Below are 27306 nucleotides of genomic sequence, written 5' to 3'. Positions count from 1 at the left end.
TTAGGCTCATGTGGTACGCTACAAACAGTTCGCTTGGGTGCAAGCAGTGACTCCATTTGACTCCAAAGACAACTTTGGTGTACCGCATACATTGGTTGCTAAGGTGAACCGGTCCTTCGTCTGGCAACGATTGGCAGCGCAGGAACGGGATGTCTGCACGAGCCACTGCAGAGCAGGAGACAGTCGGATGGTTCAGCACATCGCAATACGTCATGCAGTCGGCCTTTCTCTTCTGCGTTGGCAGCCTATTCAGCGCTGATAGCCTAGGTTCGTGCGGTAGGCTCCTGAGAGCGCTCTTGGGTGCAAGTCGAGGTTTCAGTGGGCTCGAAAAAAAAACTTCGTTGCCTCGCATGCGATGATCCGGCCCCTCATGTGGCAGCGAGCACCAGCAAAGAAATTCGTTGCCTCCACGAGCCAGTTGGCGCTTCACCGCATCGGAATCTCTTATGCCGAGAGATTTGCTTTGTCTTCTCCAGGCTTTTCTAATAGAGGGACCCGCCGCTTAAATATTCGAAGCCGACGGCTTAGGGTCTTGCACGGAGCAGAGCGCCCTTCGGTGGCAGCACAGGCTGTTATCGAAAAGGAAGACAACTTTGATATCCTACATGCATTGGTTCTTGCGGTAAACATACCGGTCATCTGGCAAGGAGCGTCAGAGCAAGAATCCGATTACGACGCGAGCCATTGAACCGCTGGCGTAAATGGCGCATTTCCCAACAAGCACTTGCTGATGCAGACGCAAATTCTTCCTCTGCTCTCCGCTTTTTAATATGAAGACATGCCGCTTCTCTATTCAATTTTGACATATCAGGCCTTTCCGGTGCTCGGCAGCGAGTGAGCTTTGGTTGCAATGTGAGGCTACTATTTACTAAGTAAAAAACTTGGTTCTCTGTATAATTTGGTTCTGGTTGCAAAGCGGCCCGTCATCTTGCAACGAAAGGCAGGGCAAGAATTCGACGCCTACACGAAAACCTGCGCCGTTAGAGACAGTCGGGCGCTTCAGCGTACCGCAACCGATTTCCACACGGCATTTGTTCTTCTGCTCCAGGCTTTTATAATGAGGGGACCCGACGCCTCTCTATTGAACCCTGAAAGCCTAGGCTGTTGCGGCGTGCTGCATCAAGTGCGCTTGGTGCAAGCTGAGACAAAATTTGACTACAAACAAGAATTTGGTGTGGCGTATGCATTGGTTCCTGTCGTGAAAAGACGTCTCATGCGGCAGCAAGCACCAGACCCAGAATTAGCTTCTCCACCGGTCGCTGTACTGCAGGAGCCAGTCGCGCGCTTCATTGCATCGGAACCGATTACGTCGAAGGCCTTTGTTTCTCATTTCTAGGCTTTACTATTACGGGGCACCGCCGCTTCACAATTAAACAAGGACAGCTTGGGCTCTTGTGGTGCGGGAAAAAGATTGCGCTTGCGTGCGAGCTGAGGCTACAATCGATGACAAAGAGACATTTCGTCACGCATGCGTCGGCTCCTGCCGTGAACCGGCCTTTAACGTGACAGCCAGCTGCTGCCAGGAAATTCATTGCCTCAATGACCCGCTGAGCTGCTGGAGCCAATCGCGCGCTTCCCCGCATTGCATCGCATGATGCAAACGGCCTTTTTTTCCTTGCTGTGTGCTTGACTAATATAAAAACCCGCCGCTTCCATATTCAACTGTGACAGCCTAGACTCTTGCTGTGAGCTGCGGCAAATGTGCTTTGGTGCAAGTCGAGGCTCCATTGGATTAAAAAAACTTTGGTATTCCGCATGCAATCTTTCCTGCGGTGAACCGGCCATTCTTGTGGCCGCGAGCGCCAGGGCTGCAATTCTTTGCCTACACGAGCGATCGACATTACTGCCGAAGCAAGTCTGTCGCTTTACGACATTGTATCGATTATGCAGAGGGCTTTTCTTTCTTCACTTTAGGTGTTAGCAAGAGTGGAGCCCGCCGCTTCACTATACAAAGCTAAAAGCTTCGGCTCTTGTGGTACTGGGCAAGCACAGCCCTTGGATTCAAGCTGATGCTCCAATCGACGATGCAGACAACTTTTGCACCCTGCATGCAGTGGTCTTTGTGGTGAACCTCTCTCGTCAAGGCAGCGCCAGCGTAGGTTTTGCTTGCTTGCACAAGCCACTATACCGCTGGAGCTAGTGTGGCCCTTCATCGCATCGCTACCAGCTTTTAGAAGGCCTTTCTTTTTGTGCACTAGGGTTTACATTGACGGGGACTCGCCAGTCCAGTATTCAACATTGACAGCTTAAGCTCTTTGTGCGCCGCAAAAAGTGGTCTTGACGCAACCTAGGACTATAATCGACGAAGAACACTTTGGTATCCCGCATTCACAGGTTGCTGTGGTGAACCGGCCTCACTCGTGGAAGCGAGCGCCAGAGCAAGAAATTGTTGCCTCCACAACCTTCTGCACTCCTGGAGGCAGTCGGGCGCATCACTATATCGCACTCCGTTATGCAGAAATCTTTTCTTTCAGAGCTTTGCTTGACAAACATTGGGAACCGGCGCTTGACAATTGAAAACGGGCAGCTAGCTTAGCTCTTCCGCCGCGGGGCAAAGAGTGCGCTTTAATGCAAGGTGGCGCTGCAATCCACAACAATCACATTGGGCAGAACGCGTGCATTGGGACGCCAGAGCTGCGCTGGCGTAGATGTAGGGCCTCCGCCTCGCCTGCAAGGGGACCGGGGTTATTCCCGGGGCCGCGCAATTCTCCACTTTTTTAAAACTCAGCGTATCATTGAAATTGCATATCCAGCAATGCCTGTAGTGCGGCCTCATCTCAGTGACCAGAACCAACAATGCTCTCTCTCACAAGAACCGGATTTGGCCGTCCTGATGTACTACTCTGCCACAACCTTCATGAAAAAACGAATTAACCCTCGGCCCTCAGTCCCCAGCGGCTGCGAAGCAACTGACCAAGGCGGCGGTCAAACCTGTGATGCTGCGGATGATGCTAAGAATCGCTGGCTCCAGAGAGGCCGTCTTTGGAATCTGAACCAGGGAACGTTTAACGCTAGATCTTTATCCAGTGAGATTTGCCTAGCCTTTCTGCTCGAGGAACTAGTAGGCAATACATGGGATTTCATAGGGATAAACGAGGTTAGGAGGAATGATCAGGCTTATACAGTACTAAAGGGCGGGCACATAGTGTGCTATCGCGGATTAGCGGATAGACGAGAACTTATGTGTAGGATCTCTCATAAATCAGGATATAGCTGGCAACATAGAGGAGTTCACAGTATTATTGAGCCGGTGGCAGCTATCGTAATTAAGTCAATACGACAAACAAGCTGCAGGCGGTGCAGGCCTACGCGCGTACATCCAGCCATTATCACCAGATAGTTGAAAGCTTGTATGAAGACGTGGAATCGGCAATAAACAAAGTAAAATCACAGTACACTGTACTCTTGGGCTACTTCAATGCGAAGGTGGGAAAGAAGCAGGCTGGCGACCAGGCGGTAGGCGACTGCGCGATAGGTTCTAGGAAAAACAGGAGAGAATTATTAGTAAAGTTCGCAGATAGAAGTAATTAACGGATCATGAACGCCTCCTTCCGCAAACGAGAGTAGAAGTGGACCTGGAAGACCCGAAATGGTGAGACTAAAAATTAAATAGACTTCATACTATGCGCTCATCATGGCATTGTGCAGGATGTGGAGGTCGTTGGAAAGGTGCGCTGTAGCGGACACAGAACGGTAAGATCTTTAATGACCCTTGATTTGAAGAGGGAGCAAAAGAAACTAACGAAGCAGAAGCCTATTAACGAGCTAGCAGCAAGAGGGAGAGTACAGGAATTCAGGATTTCACTGCACAACATGTATTGGGCTTTAACTGAGGAAGACGATCTTGATGTTCAAAGAATGAAAGATAATCTCACTGCTATCATTACGGAGTCCGCCGCAGAAGTAGGTGGTAGGATGGTCCGATAGGATAACGACCAGCTATCTCAGGAGACAAAAGATCTAATTAAGAGAAACAAACCAGAAAAAAAGGCGCAGGACCAAGAGAAGACGCACACAGCTGATTTATTGTTCGTCCCACCACGTATTTAAAGCCACACTTGCGCAAGCGCACGTGCTGCCACATTCATCAATGTCGGGACGTCATTACAAGCCAGATAAAAAATGCCACTCTTTGTCAGTAAGATTAACAGACGGGTCGCTGATACAAACACACTGGTTCTTTTTGATTAGAAACGCTTTTAACAGTCCGCGCTCCTACCATGACTTCCCCCGGCCGATAATGGTAATGCTGTTAAGAAACGCAGAGCAGTTTTGGGACTCTTTAAGGCCAGGTATGGCCCTGTACATGTATGACCCTGTACATGTATGACATGCACATCTCTGTGCCAAAATGCAGAGTTCTGCCAAGTTACCTGAGTCAGTCGTTTAAGCACTACCCCGTCTGCCCAATGTGAATTTTTCCACAAGAAGTAGGGATAGAATACACTACCCCCCCCCCCCCCTAGCACACTTCGTGAACTTTGTTCCGTGCTTTGTTTTGCAGGCAGGTTCTTGGTTGGGGCCAGAAATGCGGGCGCAAAGACTGGAAAGCTTTCGGGGGGCTGAAAACACTAAATTCTCTTCAAATTTTTGCCAAAATTATTTCAGCCCATGCGAAATCCTATGGTAATAGGAAATCACCTCAAAATTTCTTGTCCTCTCTGTATTGGCAGCAGGCTGCTTCATTTTCTTCCCCAAGGTTTCAGGAACCGACAACAGCAAAGCTGAAGGAAACCCACAGGCCTCTAGCAGAACCACCGGCTCGGCAAGACTCTGTTGCATAGCATGCGGGGAACATCTTCTCAGTTAGTTTGAGGAACACAGGTTTGCAATGCCGTGTTTTACCAGCTTCGAGTGAGCGGAAGCATAGAGCAAAAGCGCCTTTTTAGACCGAGGAGCATTTTTCCAACAAACGTGTCCGTCAGCTAAAAACTTGAGTTCTAAACCTAGAAACCTAATAGTGTTGTCATTGGGTATATCTTTGGTAAAGACAATGTTCTTTGAACAGGCAGGCACTAAAACATTTAAAATCTAGTCCGCCACACGGGGTAGCTGGTCAGTTAATGATAAAATTAAAATGATTAAAAAGTCGTCCACATATTGAAAAAATTTCACAATACGCTTGTCGTGAAGTGCTTTCTGCAGCGACGAATAAAACTAGACCTAAAACACCTTACAAAGCCCAGGCGCTGCACTCGATCATATGCAGATGCCTTGCCTCTGTACAATATAGTTGTCACCGTGCTGTATGATAGTGGACCTTAGGTACACACAACAGTTCCAGGAAGGAGTCGAATGCTATTCCGCATTTGTTCTGGAATGCTACAATCCCATTGGTCTCAATCAAATCGTGCACTGCTTTAGAAGCTCGTCGTGCAATAGACGACAAAACCAAATTTGGTGCCTAACATACATTGGTTCCTGAGCTGTACCGGCTTCTCCTGCAGCAACGAGCGCTTTCGCAGGGGTTGTTTGCCTCCGAGAGCCACCGTAGTGCTTGAGTCAGTCGGGTGCGTCACTGCGTCACAATCGTTTATGTAGACAAACTCTTTTCTCTGCTTTTAGCACCTCCACAATTCGACACTCACAGATTTGGCTGTTGCGGTGCGCTTCAGGCTCTGCTTGGATGCAAGCTGAGGCTAGGGCTATGAAGACAGGAGAATGGTTAACTGGCCGGCTGTCTGTGACCCGTCCTTAATTTTCGGCGTTTTTTCTCTGCTCGAGAGCATTCAGTAATTTTCGGTTTGTGTCCTCGACGTGCGATGACCTGGGGATCCCTGGCCACCGGCAGAAGACCGTCAAGCGACCTCTTAGGCGCACTGCGCCGTAACCACGGCGACACGAAGCATCACCGCCCCCGGAATTCCTTGCTGCACTGATGGCAGCAGCGGTAACGGCTAGCCCACCGGCTCATGTAGTCGCGGCTATAGACCAGGGCCCTGCGAACAAGAGACTATGTGACGAACAAGCCTGCGACGAGCCTTTGGGCGACCATGCAGATGACATGGACCAAACATCCTTCACGGTTGTAGCCTACAAGAAAAAAAAGAGCTGCTGATGTTCCTGTCGTCTTCAAGCCCACTGAGGTAGGAGGAAGCCTATGGAAAGCCAACCCTAATATCCTGGCCTCGGTGGTTGTAGCGTCGGCTCAAGAGAAAGTACTCAGCCATCGCCAAAACAACGATGGGAGCTTAATGGTTACAGTGTCGACACTTCCCGCTGCCAACCGTCTGCTCACAGTAACTAAGCTGGCTGGAGTGTTTGTATAGGCCCTTGTCCCACACTCTTACATGGTTAGTTATGGAAAATTAAAGATGTACCAGTCACCTATTCAAATGAAGATCTCTAGGGGTTTCTACGTGGAAAAGGCGTCTTCTCACCAAGGGGGCTAACCAGTTACACTCCTGAGGATTGTAGCAAGTACGTCATCGGTCTGTAATTCTGGAATTCTCTAAAGATGCACCACTGCCCAAACGAGTTAGGCTTGGGTTCTGTAGTTACTCTGTAACTGAAGACTGGAGCAGCGACACAATTGTACATGTGCCAGAAACATGGCCACATATCAAGACACTGTACCGGCCCCGTGCACTGCAAAGTGCGTGCTGGGCCCCATTCGCAAAAAGAAAGCACATAGAGAGCTCAAGCTAAATGTGCAAACTGCGGTGACCCACATCCCGGGTTCGAACCCGACCACGGCGGCTGCGTTTTTATAGAGGAAAAACGCTAAGGCGCCCGTGTGCTGTGCGATGTCAGTGCACGTTAAAGATACCCAGGTGGTCGAAATTATTCCGGAGCCCTCCACTACGGCACCTCTCTATTCTTGTTTCTTCTTTCACTGCCTCCTGTATCCCTTCCCTTACGGCGCGGCTCAGGTATCCAACGATATATGAGACAGATACTGCGCCATTTCCTTTCCCCCAAAACCAATAATTATTATTATTATTGACCCACACCCTGCTTCGTACGGAGGGTGTTACAGAAAGAGGGCTGCTACACTTGCTCGCACGGTGGAGCAAGCACAAGGAAAACTGCCCAAGCGCCATGATTCATCACCTAACCCCTACGTGGTTTTCACGAACACGTCATATCTTTCCCAAAATCAGTCATCGCAGCGCGAAAAAACAGCTAACAACACATATGCAGATACGCTAAAAAACATGGGAAGTCCATTAGTTCTACTCCTACAAACAGATGCAATACTCTGCACAAGACCAGAAAAACAGCCTCTCTTACGCTCAGTCTAAGGCGGCACCACGCGGGGAGGATGATTAGTAAAAGACAGCAGAATGGAAGCACTGAAAAAGATATCACATGCCTTCTGATTGCGATGCTGTTTGGAGCCATCAAGTCTCTTATCCGCGCCAGCCCTTCGGCACGACGTCTCTCAGAAGTAGAAGCTGTACTTGCAATGGAGCCGTTGGTGTCGGCTTCTTACGCTCCGCGGGTGCGTAATACCAGGCATAAATAATTATGGCTTCAGCAGCGACAGCTTCGCCACATCTGAACACACACACATCTTTCTCATATGCACCATTTTTTCAGTGGAACGCTCGTGGTTTACGCTCGAAACTTTCCGATTTCTGGCAGCTCGTGGAAGCGTACCACTCACCTATCATAGTCACCACTGAGTCAAGCGTCGAGGAAAATTTTAGACTGCACACATACTATTTTCACCATTCAATACGACCAGATGACACCAGCAGATTGCTAATAGGCTCTTGTATTGATGTCCTCCCGGCCTACTTGGTTGATGTTCTGCCTTAAAGTGACAATGAATAGGTGGGTGCCATACAGGTAATTGGCAGACAAGAGTACACTCTCATTCGAGTGTACCTTGAGCCAGGCCGGCCATTCGACATTTCGAGGCTTGAAAATATGATAGCAAGGACAGCGTCTCCGCATGTTATTTGCGGAGACTTCAGTGCTCATAATGAAATTTGAGGCAGCTCACATACATGTGCCCGAAATGCCATACTTGCAGAACCTCTCTCAACAGTTTCAATTCAGCCGCTCATTGATGGCAGCACAACCTGCCGCCGAGGCCTGATGACTGCCAGTAGCATCGACGTGACCTTTGTCACAAGTTCAGCTGCCAACAACTTTAGCTCGTGCACCGATTTGAATACACGTGTAAGTGACCATTATCCAGTCCTCATATCGGCTATCCGCCCGCGAACGGTTCAAAAGAAATTCCGTCTAAAATCTAATAATAATAATAATAATAATAATAATAATAATAATAATAATAATAATAATAATAATAATAATAATTGGTTTTTTGGGGGAAAGGAAATGGCGCAGTATCTGTCTCATACATCGTTGGACACCTGAACCGCGCCGTAAGGGAAGGGATAAAGGAGGGAGTGAAAGAAGAAACGAAGAAGAGGTGCCGTAGTGGAGGGCTCCGGAATAATTTCGACCACCTGGGGATCTTTAACGTGCACTGACATCGCACAGCACACGGGCGCCTCAGCGTTTTTCCTCCATAAAAACGCAGCCGCCGCGGTCGGGTTCGATCCCGGGAACTCCGGATCAGTAATCGAGCGCCCTAACCCCTGAGCCACCGCGGCGGGGCACTAAAATCTAGACTGGGATGCGTAAAAGGACGCTGCAAGCAGAGACATTCCTGCCGCAACCAGGAATGAGGAAGTAATATCAACAATAGCGCATTGTCTGAGAGAAAATACTCGAATTGCAGCTAAAATGAAAGGCACCTTACACATGAGGCATTTTAAAGGCTGTGCGCTATTCGTACGAGAGCAGAAACGAAAGCTTTTAAGACAAAAAAATATTGAAGACCTTCGTGCATGTCGACGTGTTCAACGCCACATTCGGCGCTACCTAGATAGCTAGTCGGAAAGATGGCGTGACGTTTGTTCTACGCTCGATGTGCGCCAACTAGTAACCAAAACGTGGCGGATCGTTAGAGGTATGCGCACTCCACTACAACAGCTTCACCCCTTCGCTGCCCTCTCTATGCATGAACGTAAATCCCTAAAAGAAGTCTCAAAACAGTACTGCAGCCTACTGTCAGCGGGGTCAGGGTCTTCAACATTCTAAGCAGGTGGTCATGCAGGCATCCTAGAGGCAGGAGTGACAGCGTTGGACCTGCCTTTCACAATTGAATAGCTGTCTAGAGCTATTGCGGAATCAAACAGACGCAACTCTCCGGGTCATGAAGAAGGGACCAATGACGCCATCGCATAGCTAACGCACAACTCCCGTCTTTGACTCCTAGAATATTACAATTCTTCTTGGATGACTTGGATGACTCCACGGAATGGAAGCCGGAGAAAATTGTGCCTTATTTGAAACCTTGTAAACAGCCAACAAGCTACGCGTTCTTCTGGCCCATCGGTCCACTGAGCTGCGTAGGTAAGCTAATGGAGAGTATGATCTCCAAACTCATCACTTGGTTCATCGAATGCCGCATCGAAAACCCACAAGAAATGAACGGGTTCCGTCAAAACAGGCCTGCGACTGACTATGTTATTGCCCTGACCTCATAACGTTAAGAGTACCTGTATGCTGGCAGCATACCAACAGCCGTTTTCCTCGACATCAAGGCCGCTTTAGACTTTTTCAACATGCCATTCTCGCTCGCTTGGCCAGTCTTGGCCTCGCAGGAAGGGTGTACAAGTAAACTGGACACTATTTAAAGGAACGGCAAATTTTGTGACCGCTCCAAATGGACCATCACTATTTCACGCAGTAGAGAGGGGTGTAGCACAAGGACTGATGCTCAGACCTCTCCTGTTCAAAATTACCGCCATACACCTAACAAGATAGTTTCCACGAGGAGTACACATAATGATCTATGCAGATATCTGCATCTGGGCGCGTCACGTTCGCGCTACGTTACCCAGCAATGCCTTCAGAGAGCGTTACTGCATATCTCGATCTATCTGGCTCCCCGAGGTCTTCCTCTCTCGCCAGGTGAGTGTTGTCATGGATTTTACGAGCAAAACGATGACTCAATATCCACTCCTCCTAGGTGGACGGTCACTAAGTTATGTATGATCTCAGCGATACCTAGATGTTGTCATAGACAGCAACCTCTTGTTGTCATCTCAGATAAAAACTACGCTAGAGGATTACTGCAGCATTGCAAGTTTTCAGATTCATGGCGGGAACATGGTAGGGCAGCAACTGCTGGTCATTGGTTCGGCTGGAAAAAGCCTACGTTGAAGGAACCTTGCGCCACTGTCTAGCGGTGCTTCAGAGATTATCACCAACAAGAAAGAAAATCCTAGAGACATAACGAAAAAACTGCCTGCGGATATTTCTTCGCTTTCCAAAGGAGTACTCTCCATCAGAAACAGTAGCGGAAGCAGGCTGTCTCAAGCAAAGTGTGATTGCCTCCCAGGAAACTATGCGTATCCATCTCCGCCATGTCCTTCAAGGGAAGAAGCACTTCCTACACCGTGTTCACCTAAGTTACTGTAACTGTCTTTGGACAAGCTGTGAAGCGCTTGCCCGTCCCAACTATTAATCAGCCGCAGAAACTACTAGCTCTGAGCTTTTCCCCTGGACACTCTCGCCTCTAAAGGTGAACAAGTTTGTTCCATGTGGGCATGCAAAGAGCCGCATGCCTCAGGCAGCGCTTTTACAAGCTAATCTCGCCTAATTAACCAAGGAATATACGCAGCATACCCACGTCTACACGGGCGGTTCAACAAGTCAAGAAACTTCTTCCTGTGCCATTTATGGCACCTCAATCAGGCATATCCTTTCTCGTCGGCTCCAGCGGAAGACATCCTCGACGACCGCTGTGCTTCACGGCATTAAAGAAGCTGCTTCCTATATCATGCGGCAAACTCCCGACCGATGCGTCATCTTAACCGAATTCGAAGCATTTCTGTATATCCTTTCCAACCTGCTGAAGAAAAGCAATCATCAGCTCGTTTCCCATGAGATCGGTTCTCTACATCACTTAGCTATTGCTGCGAACCACTGCATAGCATTTAAGTGGATACCAGCAGACTGTGGCATTTTGGCCAATGAAAACTGAGCAAATCAAGCGGCCCGTAAAGGCCAACATCGGCGATACATAGGAACTTCCTCATAAAACCTGATGGGTCACAAATGGCTAAAAGATTTGCTTCAGGAGAAATGCATCGGATCTGGAGCTTTTAGACTCGTCATTAACAATTTCATTAGCCAGTCGACTCACATCTCAGATCAACACTCCCACCCAGAATCCCTCACCACCTGGAAACACTTTATCACCGACTCCGCCTTAACGCTGTGCTTACAAGCGCCTTGCGATACCGTTTCAGTCAAACGAACAGTCCGCTTTTTGATAACTGCGGCTGGATCGAGTCTGTAGAACATATTGCCGCCAGGTGTCCCCGGGCGGCGCCTTGAGGACAAAGAAGTGAGTCGCGCGTGCTCTTGGCAGCTGGGACACTGCTTGATTCCTTGCGGCCTGTGCCTAGCCTCTTGATTCTACAACCCAGTTGTGACATTTTGTGGTGGCGTGCGCTGGGTAAATCGCTCTGGAAAATGTCGCACAACCCTCCGAACACCGAGGACCCCAGACCACTCCCTGTTGACACGCCAGTGCACCGGGCCAGCAGCGGAAATCTTGGACTGCCCCCTGAGAATAAGCTATTGGAGACAACCTCGCCGCTTGGCCGACTGCCTCCTATGCTCAGACCATTCGACTCTACCTCGGCGCATACCCCTCAACCAGTGATACAAGGCACCGCGTACTACACCCTCCAGAACCCACGGCTACCAAAGTCCTTTCATGGGACTCAACTGGAGAACGTGGAAGAATGGCTCCTCCAGTTTGAACGCGTCGCCGCATTTAAACAATGGGATGATGCCGCCAAGCTGAGGAACGTTTTCTTCAGCTTGGAGGACGGTGCTCGTACGTGGTACGAAATCCGTGAGGACACTATTTCATCCTGGCCTGAGTTCCGACGTCAACTGCTCGCCGCGTATGTCAGCGCTGATCTTCGGGAGCGAGCTGAACGAGCCTTGCAGTCCCGTATGCAAATGCCGAACGAAACTGTTACCATGTACGTCGAAGACATGACGCGGCTCTTCCGACGGGCTGGCCCAGCCATGACGGAAGCCAAAAAGCTGCGCCACCTAATGCGCTTTGTTAAAGAACAGCTTTTCGCCGGCCTCGTGCGCAGCCCCCCCCCCCCCCAGCACTCCCTAGCAGCACAGGTCATCGGCTCAATATTGCAACAGGATGGTCCCATCCTGGTCCTTTGTAGGGACAACTTTGGTAATACAGTTCCAATGTTGGGCCAATACTTGTGCTGCTTGGGCTGTTGCCGAGTTTCTAGAGGAGGCTGTCACGATGGAGCAGGTCCTCCGGCAGCGTTCCACCACGTACGACCGGCCAGTCCTTGCTGCTGCTTTTACGGAGTCCCTCCCGGTTTTCAACAGCAATACCGACTTTCTCCGGGACATGATCCGCGCTGTTGTCCGTGAGGAGCTAGAGAATATTTGTGGTACGTCGCAGCCAGCGGCCAGCTCTCTTATGAGCGTTGTCCGCGAAGAGGTGCAGCAAACTATCAGGCCTCCGTTACTACACGCCGAACCACTGCCTACCCAGACAGACTACTGCCGCCCGACATACGCTGAGGCTCTGCGACGCCCCGCCCCAAATCCACCGGCATTTCCACCGCCCAACCAGGCAAACTACTGCCGCCCGACCTACGCTGACGCGCTGCGACGCCCTGGCCCGAATCAAGCGGCAGTTTTTCCCAATCATCACGACGTCCTGCTCCTCCGTGCAGCGAAGGCAGCACCGCATCCCGAGTGATCGAGAATCTTCAATAAAACGGAGAGTTGAGCGAGTTGGTACATACTGCTGGGAATAACAGCGCGTAGACGAGGGACAAAGAAAGAAGAAGACGACGAGCGGACGTCCGGCGTGGCCCTGACTGCCGCCGTTTGTGCTTCCACTGTGGGGAGCCCGGTTACCTGTTCCGCCGGTGCCCAAATCGAGAGCTTGACCTGCAGGGTTTTTCCTCCGATGCGCCAAGGCCCCGGTTTGGTCAGCGGCCCTGTCAGATTGAAGAGTACGTAACCCAGCAACCTCAGTTGTCCATGGCGCGCCATCAGTCCCGATCACCGTCACCTCGCCGTCAATCGTTCTCACCGAATGCGCAGAACTCCTCGCAAACGACGGCCGACCGCTCGCCCAGCCCTCAAAGGAAAAACTGAGGACAGCGACCTGCGGGGGCGTGGTCGCTGGATATCGACGCTGTAAAGACCCCCTGACGATGCACACGACGCGGACATCCGATGATAAAGCTTTGACGACGTCGACGACAGCAGCTGAACTAAAGGACCGCTTCTCCCTCCACATACCCGTGCTTCTCGATGGTCACAGCATTAGCGCGTTGGCGGACACAGGAGCGGGTTTTTCAATTATAAGTGGCAAATTGGCAACGCTTGTAAAGAAAGTTACAACTCCTTGCTCTGGCGTGCAGATCCGGATGGCGGGGGGCATATAATTACTCCGCTTGGACAGTGCACGGCTAGGGTTCAGATCAGCGACTCGACGATCATAGTTAGCTGCCTGGCGCTCCGCGACTGTTCTCGTGACTCTATTAGAAACGCCACGCTATCCAAACGCAGGTGAAGGAGATGCTTACAGACGGCATTATTCAGCCCTCTAATTGTCCGTGGTCGTCGCCCGTCGTGCTTATCAAGAAGGATGGGACACTGCGCTTTTGCGTGGATTACCGTAAGCTGAGCGCCACAACGAAAAGGACGTCTACCCGCTGCCCCGGATCGACGACTCACTCGTCAGACTCCACCGCGCCACGTATTTTTCGTCGATCGACGTAAAGACCGGATATTGGCAGATTGAGGTTGATGAACGCGACCGCGAAAAAACGGCCTTCATCACACCCAACGGTCTATATGAATTTAAGGCGTTGCCCTTCGGCATTTGCTCTGCGTCAGCGACGTTCCAGCGCATGATGGATACTGTCCTGGCTGGGCTCAAATGGCAAACCTGTTTAGTTTACCTAGATGACGTGGTGGTGTTCTAAGAAACCTTCGACCAACACCTTGAACGCCTGCGGACCGTGTTGGATGGCCTGCGGTTGGCCGACTTGACACTTAAACAGAGAAATGCCACTTTGGCTACAGAGCTCAAGTATCTCGGCCAAGTTGTGAACGCCGATGGCATACGACCCGATTCCGAGAAAACTGCCGCCGTACCCAAGTTTCCCCGTCATACTACAAAGAAAACGCTCAAGAGCTTCTTGGGTTTGTGCGCCTACTACCGTCGTTTTATCGCCGATTTCTTCAAGATCGCTGAACCCTTCACCCGTTTAACACGTGACAATACACCGTTCGTCTGGAGCGCCTAGCAACAGGCTGCTTTCACAGAGCTGAGCCAACGGCTGCACACTACCCCTGTGCTGGCTCACTTCGATGAGGAGGCTGCTACCGAGGTACACACCGACGCTAGCAACATCGTGCTTGGTGCCGTCCTCGCTCTACATCAAGAATTCGAGGAACGTGTGATCGCGTATGCGAGTCGCACACTCTCACGCACCGAAAGCAACTACTCCACCTCGGAAAAGGAGTGCCTCGCTATCGTCTGGGCCACGATAAAATTTCGGCCTTATATCTATGCCGTCATTTTAAAGTGGTCACAGACCACCATACCTTGTGCTGGCTTACCGATCTCCGGGACCCATCACGCCGCCTAGCCCGCTGGAGCCTTCGCCTTCAAGAATTTGATCACACAATTGCCTATAAGTCCGGACGTAAACACGAAGACGCCGACACGCTCTCACGCGCACCTGTCGAGCAAGTGGATGACAGCGCAGAGGATGACAATCGTTTCCGAGGTGTGATCAGCAGTTCGGACTTAGTGGCAAAGCAGCGTGCTGACGCTGACCTGTGGTCTGTCATGGATCACCTGGAGGGCCATGCTTCCAATGTACCTGGACACTTTTCGTGCCACTTGACCTCTTTTTGCATTCGCATTGGCGTACTGTTCAAGAAAAACTCCAGCAACGGTAACCGGCCCTACCTCCTAGTCATGCCATCAGACCTTCGCGACGAAATCCTTTCGGCGTGTCATGATGAGCCCACCTCTGGCCATTTGGGATTTGCACGCACGCTCGCTCGAGTACGTCAGGGCTATTATTGGCCTAAACTTGCAAAGACCATCAGCCGCTACGTCAGAGGTTGCCGTGGATGCCAGCGTCGTAAGTCACCACCGCTCAAGCCGACAGGTTTGCTCCAACCAATTGCGCCTCCTCGCACACCTTTTGACCAAGTCGACATTGATCTTCTTGGCCCATTCCCTGTGTCGTCTTCTGGCAATAAGTGGATTATATTTGCGACTGATTATTTGACGCGCTATGCGAAAACCCAGGCGGTGCCACCAGTACATCTTCTGAAATGGCGCCCCGTCCTCCGTCATCACCGATAGGGGCACCGCGTTCACAGCGCTGCTCATGCACGAGATGTTCCAGCTGAGTCACACAAACCACCGCAAGACTGCTGCATACCACCCGCAGTGAAACGGGCTCACGGAGCGCCTGAGCAAAACCTTAGCAGACATGCTCGCAATATACGTCGACGTACAGCACATGACTTGAACGAGATCCTCCCATATGTGACGTTTGCCCACAACACGGCGATTTAGGAAACGACTCGATTTAGGCCGTTTCGCCTCGTCTACGGTCGTGATGTTCAAACGATTCTCGACGCCATGCTTCCGTGCCCCCCTGACGACCAGGCGCTCACGCCAGACGCCGAGGAATTCACACGGCACGCAGAGGAAGCCCGCCAACTGGCCCGTATGCACTTCCGCCGGCAGCAGGCAACGGATGCAGAACGCTGCAACCAACGATATCGCCACGTCGAGTACCACCCCAACGACAAAGTGTGGGTATAGACACCGGTACGTCGCCACGGCCTGCCGGAGAAGCTGCTCAGCCGCTACTCTGGACCCTACAGAGTGCTGCGCCGCATCACGGATGTGACGTATGAAGTACTCCCTGATGGCACTCTGCCCAATTCGCGCCGTCGACCACAGCCTGAGGTCGCGCACTTACTGCGTATGAAGCCGTACATTACGCAGTACAAGCGCCTTGCGATACCGTTTCAGTCAAACAAACAGTCCGCTTTTTGACAACTGCGGCTGGATCGAGTCTGTAGAACATATCTTGCTTGGGGGCCATACATATGCTGACGAGCCTGCGTACAACGAACAGTGCATGGAAAATCGCTCACCTGTGCCTCTAACCATGGACATTGCTTTAGGTCTCTTAGCCTGCCCTAGGCAACAGAGGCATACAATGAACTTTTTTTTTGCTTATTTAATGAAAAATGGACATCTCGACAAGCTCTAATTTCATCTAGCATGTTGCCTTGATGCATTGTTCTTGCAAAGAACTTTGTTAGCCCATATATCAGACTATGCACTTCATCGTAACTTATGTTGCATCATTTAACGCCGATGCACCTTACTTGGCATTTAGAGGCCACATTTTATGTTCTCCCTTTTTTTCTCTTTAATTTAACCTTTCCCGCACCGTCTCCATCCGTCTTTATCTCCCACATTCCTCCCCCACGCAGAGCAGCATGCCAGTGATTTCTACACATAGGTAGATTCTCTGCCTTTAAATTAAAGGGTTTCTCTCTCTCTCTCTCTCTGTCTCTATGAAGACAACATTGGTGTCTCGCAAGCAATGCTTTCTTTGGCGAACCGGCCACAGAAAGCTGTCAGCATTGAATAGTGAATCATCGGGTCTTCACAACAGCATTTTTAAAATGGCCACCGGCCGCTTAGGCTGTAGCTGTCTGTCACAACGATTGCGAGATGCGACAAACCAGTACGATGGCTACTTTGGTGCCCGGCAAGCCATCTGCCGGCAGTGCACCGGTCCGTCATATGGAAATCAGTCGCCAGGGCAGGAACTCGAGTTTTAAGCTGTTGCTGAGTTTAGGCTCATGATTTCAGCGGAAACTTGTGAGTTTGGGTTCATGCAGATGCTACAATGAAGAAAAACGTCTAGATTGGCGTCTGTGATTCATTGGCTCTAGTTGTGAACTAACCTCTCATGCTGCAACGAGAGCAAGCGAAGGAAAACGATGCCTACACATGCCTCTGTACTGCTTTATCTTGTCTGGCGCTTCATCGCATGATATTTGGGCATTGTGACGCCAATTTGTTTTTTGCTATAGACCTTCCTAATATGAGGACTACACTATTAAATATAGGGGCTTCACTATTGAATGCTCACAGCATTTTCTCTTGCGGTGCTTGTAAACAAGAGCGCTTGGCTGCAAGCTGAGGCTACAATCTACTACAAAGACAATTCAATTGATTTTTTTTATTCTCCAGATCACACTTGACGGTTTTCAGGGCTAAAATCTTCTCTGGTCATCTTGACGTGGCCACAGAATCCTCCACTTAGCTTTACATTGACTACAAAAATGTGTAAATGCAAAAATAGATCACAAAGACAGAATCAGGAACATAACTTGTAACTTCTCAGTAAATCGCATTTGAATTCGTCAGTTTGCATGTGTGGAGATAAAGCTATAATGCAGGTGTAATGCAAAGCACAACATGAGAAAAAGGAGAAATTTTTTTTTATGTAATGAGAAACAATCAGATTTTTAACATTGAAACAACTATTTTGAAAGAAACGTAATAAAAGGAGTTATATCCCAGTCAAAACGCACTACAGGATTCTAAGACAGAAAATTTCTGTAGTCTGTAGTTTTGTCGTATTTTGGGCATGTCTTGTGTAGTCTGTATTGTCTTCTGTAGTCTGTCTTGTCTTTTGTAGTCCTGTCTTCTGTAGTCTGTCTTGTCTTTTATAGTCTGTCTTCTGTAGTTTGTCCTCTCTTTTGTAGTCTGTCTTGACTTCTGTAGTCTGTCTTGTCTTCTGTAGTCTGTCTTGTCTTCTGTAGTCTGTCTTGTCTTCTGTAGATTGCCTTATCTTCTGTAGTGTGTCTTGTGTAGTGCTCGTACACTGTGTAAGTTGTTACTGTCACCTGTCAATTAACACAAGATTTGTGTTCTGGAGTAGGCTATGCACAAAAATGCACAGCTTGTTAATGGTCGCCTGTCAATTAACACAAGCTTTGTGCATTCCAGAGTAATTCGTGCACAAAACCACTAGAATTGAAATGAAAATGATCAATATTTATTTACTGTTTCGTGCTTTTTTTTCGAGCTTGCTGATGCATGCTGTCCAGCGTTGTCCTTGCCGCAGGTTCCTAGGTACATCGCCCATGAGCCAAGAAAAATGGTTTTTGTCTTGGCTGAAAAAAAACAAAAAATAGAGATCACCGCTGCTACCTGTGCAAAAAAAATGTGAAAGCGTTGATGCTTCCTCAACACTGGTCGCCTTTCAAATTTGGCGCCATGGTTGTTTTCTCGTTGACTTGATTGGTTATCAATTAACTCTTATTTTACCCTCATTTCATCCCAGCAACGATTTCGAGTTTTCAAATTTCCCTCCACGGATCGTTCCTGCCCACTCACTGAATACCCGCCCAGTCTAATCACGCGTTCATTGCCTTTCGCTTCTCAATAATTACCTAATTGCCTCTAATTTATCATTCTTTTTCCTATCTCCAGGTTAAGTATAGGAAACTTATCACTGGTCACGTGATTGCTCATTTCGAGTTTTCAAACTTGGCGCCAAGCTTTGGCTTTGTCCATACTTCATTTTTCAAACTTGGCACTACGCTGTAGCTCCACCTACTTTCAGCGTTTTCAAATTTCGCGGCACTCTTTCTCTGGCCCAGCCACTTTTTGGACATTTTTCTCTGTAAATAATTATCCGATTATAAAATTTTCTTTTCGAGCAGCATCCTCACATCATCCTCTGCCAATTACACAACCAATCGTATGACGCTATCTCTTCTGAGTTGCCCACAACTGCTGCGGACACGATCCCCGGCAACATAGCCTAGTAAACTTCTCACCTTATTCAAAATGTTGTAATACTGAACAAGGCTTACGACTGGCCGAGTTGGTACTGGCTCAGCTTAAAACCAGCCAGAACACACAAGAAGACATGAGCTCAAGAGGCGGGACTAACAAAAATTTAATTGAAGATTTTGATTATTTGATTTGTGAGGGTTTAACGTCCCAAAGCGACTCGGGCTATGAGGGACGCCGTAGTGGAGGGCTCCAGAAATTTCGACCACCTGGGGTTCATTAGCGTGCACTGACAACGCACAGTACACGGGCCTCTAAAATTTCGCCTCCATTGAAATTTGACTGGTGCGGCCAGGATCGAACCTGCGTGTTTTGGGACAGCTGCCGAGCGCCATAACCACTGAGCCACTGCGGCGGCATCATTGAAGGAAAGCCGCAAAAGGAGACCCGTGAAGAGATACAAGCGCACAATAACCCAAAGCAGTGAAAGGGCGAAGTGCAATCAAAGGTCACTGGCATACTAATGAATCATCTAAAAAAGCAAATTGCTAACGGTGAAGGTTTTCCGATGGCTTAGCCACACGTGTCCTTAGCCTTACCGATGTAGTAAGCCTCAACTATCTTCCGACAGATTTATCCCTTCCATAAACCACTGATGTGTCGTGGAAATTAGGTGTGCAAAGAGACATGTCATCCTCAGATTTGCATTCACAAGATTGAGCATACAGTGCCAGATTAGAATTTGCCTTCCCCCTATAGAGTGAAAGTGCTCAGTCAAGTGCAAATTCAAATATCTGCCTGTCTGCCCATATTAGTGGCAGCCATAAGGCAGTGGAACGCAATAAACTCCATTACTTTTGCAAGTGGTGAACCTTTTTTTGTGACACTGCAAACTGTGGACAAGTACCCAGTTTTATCAAGCCTTTTTAATAGCGGCGCAAAGGCCTCCTGTCTTGCACTTCGCTGTTAAGACAACAGCAGCATTACGCTTTCCCGCGACTTTCTTGAGACTGTGAAATACTGTGGAGGTAAGGTGTATCAGCATCATCGGAGTATGTGCTCCTTACCCTCGAGCGAGTGAAAACATACTATGACAGGTTGTTGAGATGGGCAAGTGGGAACACAGCTGCTTGGAAACCTGCTACAAGAATGCGTCCTCAGCAGTGATGGCATGACTTATCTAAAGCTGATGTCATGCACACGATTGCACACCCATCAAGTGTTTCCATCTTTACTGACCTTAACCAGTGACAAATACACCTCTTCACCATCCTTCCCCAACAACGAGTGGTCGGACTCGTAGCTAAAAAGAGCCTTCCCCGATCTTTAGCTGTAGCCCCGACAAACATATTCGTCCACAAAGTGCAAGTCTGCATAAAGAAACTGCTAACGGTTCTGCTTAGACAATTGCGATGTAAAAGACAGGCCTTGACCGCATGCCTTAAAGACTCCTAAAACATCTTGTGCCAACTTATCTGAGCCATCTATGTCCAGAAAAATTACAGTCATGAACATAACGAAATACTACTATGCCAAGGTCTTCCAAACAGGGCTCTAATGCCTTATCGACTTTAGACAAAAAAATGTTGCTGAGCAAAGGTACGACCTGCCTGTAAATACCACCCTGCCAACTGACAAATGCAGATTTGCAGTAAAAGGACAACAGCCCCAAAAGCCAGCAACCGAAATCACGCAATCATCTGTAAAAGCATGTTCATTGTTCACCCTGATGCAGTTTGCACATACCTCAGAGGTCTATCATGTGACAATGAATAGTGCAGGCCCTCCATGTCGTGCTCACTGCAGAGGACCTGCCCAGGTTGCTGTCCACAAGAAACTAGAACTCCACAGAACTCCACTTTTGTGAGTTGGCAAGGCGGAATTTACATCACAAATCAGGCATATGCAGAGTGTCCCAGGTTGCACTATTCCTCCGCGACATTCTTCTGTCCAGAGTCGATACCGCATCAAAGCCCTGTTTGCAAGGCCTCGGCATAGTATCATTTGGTTATGTTGATAGCTACCTAATTTTTGTGCACAAGGAGGGCTCAGATAAGTTGGCACAAGACGTTTTTGAAATCTTTAGGCATGTGGTCAAAGCCTATCTTTTAGGTCTGAATTTCACTAAGCATAACCGTTTGTAGCTTCTTGACTTAGACCTGCGTTTTGGACGACCACATATGTTGGCGCCAAAGCCCAAGAACAGGAAGCCTCTTAGCTACGAGTTGAACCACTCGAGGCTGGTGAAGGACAGGTTGGCAATCACATGCATCACGACTGCTTTATGGAAGTCATGCCATCACAGTGTTTAGAATGCATTCTCGGAGCTGGTTTCCAAGCCAATGGCACCTGCGTTCCCACTTGCCTATCTTGCGCACCTGTCAGAATGTGTTTTTACTCTTTCGAGGGAACTGAACACCGTTCACATGATGCTGACGTAGTTGAGCAGCACAAAAAGACGGGCTCTATACCTTACCTCCACGCCATTTCGCACCATCCCAAGAAAGTTGCACCAAAGTATGATGTTGCTGTTGTCTTGACCGCTAAAAGTAAGGTAGGAGCCCTTTGCTTCTTCGTTCAAACTAGGCTTGATACAACTACGGGTAATCGTCCGCTATGCACAGTGGCAGATAAAAAATATTCACCACTTGCAAAAGTAAACCGGTTTTTTGCACTCCACTGCCTTGTAGCTGAAACTACTATGGGCAGACAAGCAGATATCTGAATGTGCGCCTGGCTGAGAGCACTTTCACTGTATAGAGAGGAAGGCGAATTTTCACCTGACACTGCACGTTCAATCTCGTTAATGCAATCGGAGGACGACCTTTCTCTTTGCACGCCTGATTTCTGCGGCACATCAGTGGTTTAGGGAAGTGATAAATCTGTCCTGATATAGTTGAGGCTTTCTACATCAGTAAGGCTAAAAACAAGTGCCTGGCTAAACCGTCCGTGAACCTTCACTGTAAGGAATTAGTTTTTTAGATGGTTTACTAGTACGTCAGTGCCTTTCGGTTATTTTTTGCGCTCTCACTGCTTTGGGGTCTTGCGTGCTTGAATCTCTTTGCAGGTCTTCTTTTGCCACTTTCCTTCAATAATATTTCAGTTGTTAGACCAGCCTCATCTTGTGCTCATCTCTTCTCCTGTTTTGTGTCTTCCGGCTGGTTTTAAGATGTAATACTGAATCCGAAAGAAAGCCATTTTAGAGTCAAGTGCACTTATAATGGCCACAGCTATAATGAATGTTCATTTATTACAAAAAATAGTGCTTACTTCATTAATTTATGCATGAAGTATATGACACTGCATCAAAAGAAAAAAAGGACTAAGCCTCTAACCCTCATGGCCAAACTGCAGTTACAGCAAACAAAAGGCCACCATAAACCTGCCCCACATGCAAAAGCTTGCACTACAGGCCAATGCAGAAATAAGATCAGATTACTTCCCAAACTGCATGACACTGCCACGCAAAGTAAAGATTGTGACAGGCAATAAAGGAGCAACAAAAAGCAAACTGTAGGTAGCAGTCATTCTCATGCAGACAAGCTACAAGGTCAGGCCAACATTGACGTGGAAGAAATTTGAATAAAAAAGCCACAACAAGCATATAATTTTTAAGGTTTTCACAGCCCTTTAAATGGCAAATAGTTTCCTGAAAAAACATAACAGAAGCGGCAACTTTTTTTTTCGGAAATCAATTTTTTTCATGTACTTCATTATTCTTGAAGCATGGCCGGGCATAGAGTAGTCAGATTAGTGCATGCGTTCCTAAGCAATGCCATGCCAAAAACTGTACTTACAGAAAAAGCTTGCCTTACTGAGTGAATACAACTGGCCATCCACTAATTTCCCAGCCTGCACCAGGTCCCTGGCAAAAATCACACGCAACTTGGTGGCTTGCACAACTTCCATGCAACTCTTGGTCTTTAGCTGAAAAAAAAATTGAGCGATCAGTGAGATATAAAATTTTACATGCATTCCTTTGTTTCAATGACCGACTAAGAAAGAAACAGCGGTTTCTGTGAGCGCAACTATTTTTTCACACTAGCTTCTTACAGTAAACCATGTTTATCGCGACGTAATTCACACTTACTTGCTGCACGGCCCCAGCACTACTGTGTATAGCTCTATGGTTTCAAATGCTTGTTAGCTCTTAGCCCTTGGGCTTGCACTCGTTAATGCAGAAAACCTCGGAAAGGGCAACCAGAGCTTCGAGCTTTAAGCCATAGGTATTCAGAAGCTCACTGGTCTGTGGGAGAACTTTTGACTGGGTGACACAGTAGCAAATGCTTCTCCAGCTACTTTCACTCCATTGCAAAAAACTCGCACAGCAGAGACCTGTCCTCCATTTTGCATTGCAGAAACAATCACTGAAATTCAAAGCACGCATACTAAATGCACACCTACCTTCCAACACAGCTTCATAATAATGGGTATAATTTTTGCAATGAAATACCAGTCAGTACATGTAGTTTTCAGTTTATTCAAAAATTATAAGCAACCGACAAACAATAAACATTAAAAGAGAAATAAAATAACCAGAATTGTTTAAAAAATCTGTCAGAAGAATTATGTGACATCCACTACAATCCAGCAGTTCTTCGCCTTTGTGCACTTTCAAACCACACTTTCTTACAGGCACATATGCACAGAAATTGGGTTGAACCTGATCTTTAAGAATCTTTTTTGGTGCAACAGTAGGAGGAAACCAGGTTTTACCCAAAAACGAAGCACCCTACACATTGCATCACAAGCCCAGATGGTGCACTTGAGTCACCTCTTATGCTTATGCAAGAAACAGGAACAGAGATATCTTGACTAAATCAAAAAAAGAGGAAGTGCAGTGCATGTGTAATGCAGAGAAGATATAAGCAATACCACACTAAAACACTGGGAGGATTCCAAGAGTAGGTGAATGCATGAATGGGTGGCAATCAGGTGGCTAAATGAGATTAGGAAATTTGAGGAAAAAGGGTGGTAGCATGTGGCACAGGAGACAGTTACCTAAAATGAACTAGAGAACCATTGTTCTGCACTAATTTTAACAGCACATTCACACGACAGACAAAATCACTAACTCCAGGAACAGACTGAGCATCATGCAACTCAATGTCAATCACCATTGCAAATGGCACCAGCACCGCAGACTGCACATGAGGAAAAGTAGACATATTTTTGCTCTCAACTTTGAGCAGCAGTCAGCTGCGCTTTTAAGAGCAAAGCTCTAAAGTACGGCAACATTGGCACTTTGTTTTACTGACATGAGGGTGCTTGTGAGCGTGCAAGTCCCATTTTTGTTTTGCACCAAATGTGTTAATTGCGAGGTATGTTTAACTAAAGAGGGGCATCTAACATGGGCATCAGCTCTTCATTACTTCCCTTCTATATCCCTCCCTTATATCACGGTTCAAGTGTCCACCAAAATATGACACAGTTACTGTTACATTTCCTTGAATTTTCCTTCAACTAATTTTAAATTTTTCAAGTATACAGCTTTAAGAAGGTAGAGGTACAAACTGTGCAGTATAACCATATGCTATGGCAATAAACCAGCAATAAATCTGTGCTGACAGCAGCTTGCCCAGTGCATTGCAAGGATGCTATACCATACAAGGATTGGTGTCATCGTGCAAAGTTACATTACTGACTGACAATTTGGTCTCTGTGTCAGAAATACTGGTAAACCATCATTGTAGAGCACAATGTTTTTAAAGGGATAACTGAACATATAGGTCCTTTTCGAGGACACATATGCATACCATGCAACAGGTGTGCAATGTCAAAGCACGTTTATGTTAACAGCAGCTGCGTCAAGAGCTACATCAGTGACTATATTTTGCACAAGCCTACAGTTCCTGTAATTATAAGGTGAGGTACTGCTGTGAAGTGCATGTAGAGTTTCATGCATTTCTAAACCTAGCTGCAAGCCTATATTGAAAATATTTTTCTAAATAGGCAGCTAAGATATGCATCACTGAAAAAGAATAACTACCATGAACGGATCAGGAGGGATGACACAGCCGAAGGCAGGAAGCACGCATGGCCCAATAGATGCTGGCCGCTGGCAACTGCAAATAAATACATCCAGAGCAACAGCTGTCAGTGGCTGTAGCCATGTCATGAATGACAAGAGAGGAAATCGTCTACTGCTTTAAAAACTAAACTTAGACGTAATATAAGTAAATAAAAAACCAATGAGCTAGCCCATGACAAAACAAATGAACAGATTTTATGTAATGCACCCATATACATTCTTTGATAAGAGTCACAATGACTGTTATATCCACACTGAAAGATGAGCTGGCTGAAATACCGCACACCAATTTGAATATAGGATGTGCAGGTTTTCATTAATTCCTATCATGGTGCCTTGCACCAATGTCTAGGTATTAAATTGAAAGTTGCAACCAGTCTGCCTTGGTTAAATGAGAAGAGAGAATGGAAAAAAGCATGCCTTCACTAGCAAGAAGCTTGATATCTCACAGCACAGCTTGGCATCATAGAAAAATTGCTAGCGCATTTAACAAATCTGGATACAATTAAAAGCTGCACAAATTTGTCGACTGGCAATGCAAGTAAAGGCAAGAGAAACAAAAAAAATACCAAAGAACACTCGTGAGTGCGGCGAAGGGAGGTCTGTGGGTGGGATCCCGTGCCTGGGAAGAGTTCCGAGCTCGGAGAATCGCCGGCACCACAGCTGATGGCACGCAACCAAGAATAAATAAGAAAGCAAAAATAAGTAGCAACAAAACCATCGACAATGGCGAACGACTTGAATGCGGGCCACAAAAGCGAGGGATATAGCAAAAAGGTAGAAATCCTAAATAATTGTGCAGTTGCATATCCGACAGCTCGCAGTGCTCAGAAGGAGAGGAAGCATCAACGTTTACAGCTCAGGAGACGCAAGGTTGATCTAACTTTGACATAACACTGCCTCAAATCCTGTTCCACTAGGGAAGCACAGACAAGTTTACAAATGACAAGCCGATGAATATGAACTAGCCTTTCGCATGCGATCACTGTCTCAAAATTTAGTATGACGCATATTAAGGCACAAGCACTAATCCGATGAGTACTAACCCTGAGCAAAATAGTGCGGTGTCTCATCGCAGCTGGCCTAGCGCGAGCGCTCCGCCGCGCGGCACTTCTCGCTCATCGTCTTCTACGCAGTGCAAATCCATGCATTTGCACCGAGTGTCAAAGCGCTAGCAAGCGAAAGCGTAACTCTGTTGTGATATCTGGTGCCATTTTTGCGAGTAATAAATGCACATAAAGACAATGAGAACAACACTTGTCATGCAGGATATAGGCCCTGCTTTTTTGGCGCCGCATTATAGCTGCGGCAACCGCAGGCGGACTGCCTCCACTCACATCCCTATATAGCCGCATACAAATAGCGCGTGTGAATACAGATCATTAGCAAAGAAACGCAGAGCGGGACTCACCGGCCATGCGATTCATCCAGGCTTAGTAAAACAGCGCAGGAGTTTTCGTTCCCCTAACAGATGAAAAGACGTCGCAGCACTCTTCATGGCTTACCCGTTGAAACTCGCCAATGTTGACAGGCCGAAATCCTGGTCTTTGGCTTCCAAAACACACTCCTGCTCACCTTCCTATTGAATGAGTTCTTCACACGTGTCCGCCGTACAAGTACTCAAGCAATGCCTCAAAGAGGCAACTAATACAAAACACGAACTGTCGGTTGCGCTGCAATGGCGCCGACGGCTGCGCTTTCGTGTCGGTGAAAAATTACAACCGACAAAAAAATTTGTTTTTTAAACCATGAATACTTATATTATCTTCACAACAAAGACACTGCATTTATTTTAATATATTTTTAGATTATTTAAGAATACTAAAGCGCTCTTAGTTACTTTTTCTGGCATGTCGTTTGTAGAAGCTTCGATCCTGTGATCCCCTGAAGTGACCCGGATGCCCTAGCAGACGACGGAGCAGACGACGGAGCAGACGACGGGGTTGACAGAATGCAATTTCGTTTGATGCCAGATAAAATCACTAAGGTGCGACAAAAACAGCGAAGAAAAGCGCCGTATCTCAAGCTGGCGAATATCGTGGATAAGTTGAACGCAATTGGCACTATGGAGAGTAGCTGCGATGCATTAATTTGCGCGACACTGGCACGCTCACCGGAGATCATGAAACTTAACCACTTAATCGGTGACCAGTACAAGCGGAGTGCTTTGATATCAACTGCGTTACGAAACTACGTCGATACTTGCGTCTCACTTTAGCTAATATGCAACAGTGGCTAGCACTCGCCGCATCCTGATCGCGTGTAGTTTAACAAGCAAGAGCCCACAAGCGTATCGAAGCAGGCGCGTTTTCGAGCTCGTATCGTTACGAAAAATACGAGTTGTTTCGGCACGTACTGGAATTGAAGTTCTCAGCCT

General features: G+C 47.7%; 1 protein-coding gene across 1 annotated transcript; it reads right to left on the bottom strand.

The window, feature by feature from the left end:
• Positions 1-22648: 22648 nt before the first annotated feature.
• LOC144128844 (uncharacterized) lies at positions 22649-26617 on the bottom strand. The gene is made up of 5 exons (XM_077662609.1): positions 26341-26617; positions 25499-25592; positions 24888-24963; positions 22709-22825; positions 22649-22663 (listed from the first exon to the last, which is right to left on the bottom strand). The coding sequence occupies exons 1-5, from the start codon at positions 26354-26356 to the stop codon at positions 22649-22651; spliced, it is 318 nt and encodes a 105-aa protein (XP_077518735.1). The 5' UTR covers positions 26357-26617.
• Between the last annotated feature and the right edge of the window lie 689 nt (positions 26618-27306).

The sequence above is a fragment of the Amblyomma americanum genome, chromosome 1 (genome assembly GCF_052857255.1).
Source record: "Amblyomma americanum isolate KBUSLIRL-KWMA chromosome 1, ASM5285725v1, whole genome shotgun sequence".
In the NCBI taxonomy this organism is placed as follows: domain Eukaryota; kingdom Metazoa; phylum Arthropoda; class Arachnida; order Ixodida; family Ixodidae; genus Amblyomma; species Amblyomma americanum.
This window is presented reverse-complemented; position numbering and strand designations above follow the sequence as displayed.

Coding starts and splice junctions, on each gene's coding strand:
- LOC144128844 (XM_077662609.1), bottom strand. Junction 24,964..25,498: donor GCACTCACGAGTGTTCTTTG/GTATTTTTTTTG, acceptor ATTTATTTGCAG/TTGCCAGCGGCCAGCATCTA. Junction 22,826..24,887: donor TCCCTCCTGATCCGTTCATG/GTAGTTATTCTT, acceptor TTTTTTTTTCAG/CTAAAGACCAAGAGTTGCAT.